The sequence below is a fragment of the Octodon degus genome, unplaced genomic scaffold (assembly GCF_000260255.1).
Source record: "Octodon degus isolate 3935 unplaced genomic scaffold, OctDeg1.0 scaffold00038, whole genome shotgun sequence".
In the NCBI taxonomy this organism is placed as follows: Eukaryota; Metazoa; Chordata; class Mammalia; order Rodentia; family Octodontidae; genus Octodon; species Octodon degus.
Genome location: NW_004524614.1, coordinates 8,004,905 through 8,012,896, shown reverse-complemented (window position 1 = coordinate 8,012,896; position 7,992 = coordinate 8,004,905). Strand labels below are relative to the sequence as shown.

The following is a 7,992-nucleotide window of genomic DNA, read 5'->3' as shown; positions in this document are numbered from 1 at the left end:
CAAAACATGTAGTGAGACTGTCACACGCTCATACACTTTATACCAAAACTTGCTGGTACAAACTATAATTTCTCTTGAGCAACATAATTACAACTTAAAAATCCAGAAGTTTAATGTACCCTAATGTACAAATTATAAATTAGATGTATTTTTCATCCTTAGCATTTGAAATCCTCATTCCCCTACAAGTTCTTTACCACACAATGAAATCAATGAGAAAATAATTATTTTAATTTGTATAACAGGTTACATCACGGGCAAGACCAAAGGTAAAACTTTCAGCAGCTTAAATTTCCTTCACGGTTATTACAACAGTGTAGAAACACTATCAAAAAATGCAGTTAAGTTTTTCTAACAATAATAAATATTAGAGTTAACAAATACTCAATAACTCTCAAACATACATTCATCAAAATGAGCTAAATCCAAGGTGTCATTTGCAGAAGAAGTTAATGTAGTAGGAAAAAACTCATCAAAGATAGCAGCTTTCACGGGGCTCTCCAAGTTTAATGCAGGTATTGCTATTTGGGAGACTGCATGAACTTCACACTGATTCCTCTTGGTGGGGCTGCAATAATTATGCTCCTCTTTCAGATTTATGTCCTGGGGATTATTAGTTAATTCAGTAGGTTCTGGAGTGGGGATGTGGTTGTCTCCCATTTCCAAATACATAAAGTCAGCCTCCCCGGTTTCTGAGAGTTCTGTTGAAATACTTGGAGACAGTAACTCTGCTAAAATTTCTTCATGCATTTGATTATATGAGGCAACACTAGAAGCAGTGGTACACCCAGATTCATCATCTGCAATATCAATTTGATACTGCAATTCATTTAACAAGTCTTCTATTGATTCACAATCATTTGGAGACTCACAGTGCAGCCCATTTTCTAAATTCTCACTGGGAAGCGTTCTGCTTTGAGGGGAAGCTTTGAGGGCAGCTAACTTCTTCTTTTTAGCCTTTAGCTTTTTAAGAAGTTTTAGACGAAGCTTATGAATCTGATCTACAGCTGAATCTGTGTGGTTTGCTGAAGAAAGTCCATTTTCCCTTCCGTGAGAAGAGTGACTGAGGTCAGCTTTGTGGGAGGCGCAGTCTTGCTCCCTTGGAAGCTCTGAAGCAGCACTTTCGCTTCCATGTGGAGGAGCAGCTTTGTTCTCTGACCGTGGAAGACCTGGTGGAGGGTTGCCGACAGGAAGCTTATCTGCAGATCTACGGGCTTTCTTCGATGTGTGGCTGGCCTTCTGCTTCACACCTTTAGTTTTAAAACCACCAAAATTACTTGCTCCTTTAACTGACGGCTGCAAATCACTTATTGTGATTTTATTATGAACTGAAACACATGATGGCATAAAAGAAGCACCCCTGCTTAGCAGGCCTTTAACCCAACTTCCCACAAAGGGTTTCTTCTGATTTTCTTTTGGGGACTGATTCTGTGAGGATTTGGCTGTCACAGTCTGTGGATCTGCTGTGGCTTTTTTCTTCAAATTAGATACCTGAGATACAGAAGGTGATTCTGGTTTTAATTTCTCATTTTCCCACAAAAAGGATTGCTTTAACTGAGTGTGCTTTTCAATTTGCACTGACTTTACTCCCTGTACAAGACCATGAGCATTATTCACAGGTTGAGGAACTGCATCTTCTGTATTCAGCAGGGTCAACTGCGTGTTTGTATTTACAAATTGCAATGGGAAACTTGAATCCACAGACTGGGCTTGGCTAAGCTTTTTTCCACATGGAGCCAACACTGAAGACTCCACTGGTGATTCTTGCAATTGCAAAGTGTTTGTTTTGATAAGCCCTATATTTTTTACCACAGGCCTATTTTCTGGTAGGAATGTTTCAGTGGTAACCTGAAAAACTGAGGCAGTTTTCCAGATAGATCCTTCAAGTGTCACAGGTAAAATATTGCTGTCACCCAAAACTTTTGAATCTCCAAGTACATAATCTTCATGTGCCACAGCTCTGTCCTGTGGAAGAGCATGAGGAACGAGTGACACAGACGTGGGCACAGTGACCGAGGACGTTCCTGTGGAGGCAGCCTGGCCCACAGAAGGCAGTGCTGGAGATGCTGCTCTCTCTTCCCCTGAAGCACTCTGATCATTAGCCTTCTTAAGTGCAGGGCAAGCAGCTTCTTCATCTGTTGACTGAGATGTTTTTCTTTCCCAAATAACAATATGTATCTCTGAAGCAGAAACTTCAAACTTTTTGTGCCTTAGAGCACATAAACCCTTTAGGTCATCATATTCCATCCAACTGCCTGGGGGATAGAAAGGAAAGCCAGACATTAGACATTCACCAACCACAATCCTAGCTCCCCTTCTGGCCTTTCTAACTGCCACATTACTGAAGATCCATCAAAGAACACCCTAATAAATGATCTTATTCTTGCCACCATACTTCTCCGCCAGATGTTAAAAGCCCTCAGGGTAACAAAACATAGACTAAAATAAAGAAACCTGAAAAACGAGAATAGTTCTCTAGACAATTTACACTCTTTTCCAACATACCCACAAAAATCAAGACAAATTATATTTAACTTTTGGGTCTTAAGAATACACTACTACTGAATTTGTCCAACAATATCAGAAAATAGATTAAGTTACTTCATCTGAATTTTCGAGATAAAATAAAGTTTGTTATCCCAAGTGCAATAAAACATTTCGATGTCCTCTCACTTATCATGCAGGAATGAGATGACAAGGGAAGAGTATAAGGACTAGGAATATTGTGTCTGGCATCAAAACACTTCAGTACTGAGAAAAAAATCTGTGAAGAAGCCATTATTTTTAGCAGTCTGGCCAGGGGTAATTATTCTTGCCTGCAAACATGAGCATTGTGGTAAGAAGAATCATTCTGTAGCAGACTGAAGCATGAATGAGGAAGTTACCTGCTTAAACTACTCCAAAGGGGGTAAAGACACCTATTAGAAAAGAACTGAAAACAGCACCCAGATAGGTCTCTGTTAACTATAGCCGTACTCTTCACAATAGCTAAAATGTAAAAACCCAAATGTCCATCAGAGATGAACAGATAATATATATATAACTGATTATCATTCAGCTTTAAAGAGAAGGGAATTTTTAATGTGCTATAACATGGATTAACTAAGAAAATATTCTAATAAAATGGGACACAAGCTGACCAGTTCTGTATGATTCCACTTAAAAGAGGTATGTCAGGGTCATCAAATTCAGAGACACAAAGTAGAGTGGTTACCAGAGCTAGCGACAGGGAAAGGATAGAGTTAGTGCTTAATGAGTAGTTTCAGTTTGGGATAATGAAAAAGTTCTAAAAATTGATGGCTATACAAGACTTTGCATTTTAACCAGTGAGACAGCTTAGCAGACTAAGTGCCTGCTTAAGTGAACGCAGGGACAGGGGAGCTATCCCCAGCATCACAGGCAGTGTCGACCTTGCCCCCCTGGGTGCACTGAGCCAAGACAAGTCCGGGTGTGGTGGCATACACCTGTAATCCCAGCACTGGGAGGCTGAAGACAGGTGTATCACTACCAGTCTGAGCTTCGTAGTGAGAGCTTGTACCAAATACATTTAAAAAAAAAAAAAACTTTTGTATTTAATGCCAATAAATTATAAACTTAATATTAAAGTTCATGGTAATGTTACGTAAACATTACCACAATAAAAAACACACAAAGGAAGATGGCTAGTTGATAGTTGATGGGATTAAAGGGATGATAGCTGTGCTTATATTTCTCTACCATGTCACAATCTGAGAAAAGCCACAGGTCTGGATGAATAACAGCTTTCCAATAATCAACAGTCATCTGTGCTTTTATGATTCGCACTGTGTATGTCAGTATCTATATATTTATGAAACAAAAGCAGATACAAAAAGATGGCATGAGAACTGCAGCATAGCAAAGAGGAAACTATGTCTATGAAATTAAATGTGGCAAACTAATAAAGCATGCCAAGCATCATATGCACTATAAAACATCTTCTACTCCATGAATTACAGTAGTGAGCACCCAAACCACTCTTCTTTCAAGGGGTACAGTACTTTAGGAAACACTACTTCAGTAGAGAAGAAACAATTAATACAGTATTCTTTAATAATGCCAGAAGTGTTCACAGACATGTAAGCACACAAAATGTACTCCAGGTCCCTTTCCCTTTTTCTTTTTTTTTTTTTCCTTTTCCTTTTTTTTTTGTACATAGACATCTACCCTTTTTACAACAGATTTCTAAAAGAAGACACTTTCAAACTGAAACATTCCCTACACCAGAATTTGGGAAAAACAGAGAACTCATCGCTTACACTGATGTGGTATATCTACCCAGTTCACTTTTCAGTGCTGAGAACCCCATTATCTTCTCTCTCACTGTTCTGAAGGTATCCTACAGGGATTAATCTTGAATTGGAAAGTTAAGAAAGGAGAAAGAAACCTTCCCTCAGCTGCTCCTTCAGGCCAATTTAGTTGCCAATAGACTAGTCAATTTCTAAGTTAATGGGTGAGAATAAACAAGTCTAGGATCCAACATATTAAAAAATATTCTCCTAAAGAGCAAAATTAAAAGCAAGAGTAAGATGTTTACTAAACAATACCTGATAGAAACACCTGTACTTTGTGAGTACATAGACACACAGCAATACGGATTCTGTTAAGTCTGACAGCTCAGTGGTGCAACCTGTCGCTAGATATAAACAAAGTCAATCAAAGGTTTTATGTAGGTACATACTTCCTGAATTGATTTTTTTGGTACCAGAAATCCATAACTCACAACCTTAAGCTTGCCAAGCAGGCGCTGTGCCACTGAGCTATCGATATATACTCCCAGCCCTGAATCTACTATTTTATTTTAATTTTATATCCACTAAAACTTTGGACTTTTTAGTTTCCCTATGTCAATTATTTTCTACCACAAACACACCAAAATCATCTGGAGAACTTTTAAAACAATACTAGCAGGCATGCTGGTACACACCTATAATCCCAAAACTCAGGGTTGGTTGGAGACACAGGTTTGAGACCAGACTGGATTATACAATAAGATCCTTTCTCAAAAAAAAAAAAAAAAAAAAAAGGCAAAAAACAAGGAACAAACAATACAGGTATTTAGGTCCAGTCCCTAAGACTGATCTGTAGTAGAGCCAACAATTTTGTAAGTCGAGAAAATGATTCTCACATGCTGTCAGGGTTGGAAATTATGTTGTGCTTACAGTGAATTTTATACTCCCTGGAGTGCAATAAAAATTGAAGTAGGTTGGGTTTTGTTTTGACATGTTATTGGGAATTTATCTCTTCCCAAATTCTGGTGTAGGATAAAACTTCAAAGTAATAATTACATTATAATGTGTTTCAGTTTGAAAGTGTCTTTTATAGTACAGTACTACATCATCCATCCAAACCACCTCAGGAAGAAAATATCAAACATGAAAAGTACTCAAACAACAGATAATGGTTATAACAAAACACCCCTCACTAAGGGCCTGATACTACACTCTTAAGACAGTAGTGGCATACCTATGACATACATGTCACTGTCTTTTTAAGACAAAAGATGTTAACATATTAGTTGTTTTATTCTCAACTAAAACCTCAATATTCAGGACTAGTTGCAGTGTTGGCAGTTGGTGATAAGTGGGTTCTGGATCTGGCTCTTGGTCTGTAAAAGGTTTGCCATCACTGCTCTAAGAAGAAGAATTAGCCTATCACAAAAGAACACTAAGTGGAAATAAAGCCACAATTAAACCACATGAAACAAATGCAAGGGAAACAAGTCCCCAGAACCAGGGGATTGTACTTACCAGCCTTCCACTGAGAGGTTTAAGTAAAGGTGTAACTCTGACCAAATCTGTTAGCAAACTATGATTTCAGAGTCCACTCAGTGACAGAAAACCTACCAAATGTTTAGTAAGTCTTAAACATAGAATTTGATGGACATGGTAGATCATGCCTGCAATCCCAGCACGTGGGAGGCTGAGTCAGGATGAGCACCGTGAGTGCAAGGCCAGCTTAAACAACTTACTGACACCTTGTCTCAAATTTCTCAAATCAAAACAAATAAAACATGAAATTATTAAAATATATTTACAATAGGCAACTAAGCAAAATTTATTTTTTGTTCTCAAAAGACTTCAGTTTGATGCATTTTCCTTTAAAATAAAATAAGCTTTCTAAGAATTTAGAATTTTCACCACTCAGTTTTCTATACTGAACATACACTATTGCACATGTAATTTCACTTTATTTATTTATTTTGGTGGAACCGGGTATTGAACTCAGGCCCTTGCGCTTGCCAGGGAAGCGCTTATTCCACTGAGTCATCTCCCCAGTCCCTTGTTTTTGATTTTTGAGACAGTGTCTTGCTGTCTCAGTTACTTTTCTCTCATTGCTGAGACAAAATACCCAATACTCAAGGTTAAAGGAGAAAGATTTATTTAGCTTACAGTTTGTGGAAGTTTCAGTACACACTCGGCTGGCTCCAAGACAGAGTGGCACAGGGCAGCAGTTCATGGAAGCAGATCGTACAACGTGTATCTACCCTAGCGTGGGTGTAGCGTTCACACCCATAATCCTAGCACTGGACCATAAATCAATCACAAATTCTAGAAGCCCAAACTCATGACTGCCTGAGGCTTTGGGGGACAACCAGACACAAACTGCTACACTCTGTAGTTTAGGTTCGCCCTGAACTCACAGACACCCTCTTAGCTCAGCCTCCTGAGTTCTGGGATTACAGGTATACATGTAATTTTATATAGGCAAAGATATTAAGTGGAAAAGAACAAACTGCAAAACAATAACATATGATTGCATCTTTTGTCTAAAAAAATACACATATGCACATACCTATAGATACACAATGGAAGAGTCAGGAAGCATACAAATCCTGTTATACTTTTAATATGGGAGAGGAACAGAATTAAAGGCAAAGGTAAGAAGAGAAAAAAATAACTCAAGGCAAAGTTTATCTTTAAAAAATCCACTAATGCTTGGTTTCCATATTATTAAAAAAACTGTTCTAAACACTTACTTACCATCAGCATGTAAAATCCATGCTATGAAATGATCATTTGCTTGGTACTGAATTACGGATGTTACTTGATAAAGAAAGCCTTCAAAATGAAATGCATAGTGCTGCAAGTCATTCCGTGGTAAGCCTTCTACGAAGTGCAGCATGAATATGGAAGACACTCTAGGAGAGAAGGCAGGAGAAGTCCAATTTAATGTCATTGTCTGCTCATACCAAAGAAGATCTGACGCACACTACGCAGGCTCACAACTAGCAAGACCAACTGAACTCCAGTGTATTTAGGTCCTCCAGATACCCACCTTAATTAGAAATGTAGAACTCACTCTAAGAAGTATGTAACACTAAACCTTTCTGGAATGGTATCACCGACAGTTGGAAGCCATCATGTAATGACAACAGACCATTAAAGAAAAAATTGTTCTGTAAGCAGGAATAATGCTTTGGCTTAACAATATCATAGTAGCTATTTTGTACAGATGAAATGAAAAAAATCCAAACCTTTCAGAATTTTTTGGTTTCAAGTTTTCAAATTGCTATGTGGCATAACACATAAAACAAGCTACTAATAAGTTTTAAGATATTCCCATGAACATTAATTTGACCTTTTTCTCTTGGTAAGAACTAGTAAGTCCATTCAATTAAGATTTCTACATAGGAAAAGTTTTATTTGTAATTAAGTAGAAGGAAAATAAAACACTGGGTTGATGTGTTAAAAATTTCAAGATATCCATAATTTCAAAAATATAGTTCACCATTACTGCAACATGTCAAACCAGAAAACAGAATCCACAGATGGGACTCAACTAATTTGAACAAAGTTCTCAGGATTTAGAAAAAATGTGAATATTCCTATTCCTAATATTTAAACAACTGTCAAAATTTAACATAACTTATTAAAGTTTATTCAGCTGAGAGACCCGGTCCTAGCCCAGGTCCGGTGAGTGTGTGGAGAGCTTCCTGCTACCCTGCGCCGGCGGGACCAGTCCCAGCCCAGG

The 7,992-nt window shown here is 38.0% G+C and overlaps 1 protein-coding gene across 1 annotated transcript in view; it reads right to left on the bottom strand.

Annotated features, from left to right (window-relative positions):
• Positions 1-209: 209 nt before the first annotated feature.
• Uspl1 (ubiquitin specific peptidase like 1) overlaps positions 210-7,992 on the bottom strand; it is a 43,937-nt gene continuing 36,154 nt past the window's right edge. Inside the window, exons 8-9 of the mRNA XM_004631059.2 lie at positions 7,002-7,159; positions 210-2,255 (exon numbers count right to left, since the gene is read on the bottom strand). Of these exons, the coding sequence (XP_004631116.1) occupies positions 385-2,255; positions 7,002-7,159 (2,029 nt within the window). The 3' untranslated portion in view covers positions 210-384. The remainder of the gene's footprint in view (positions 2,256-7,001; positions 7,160-7,992) is intronic.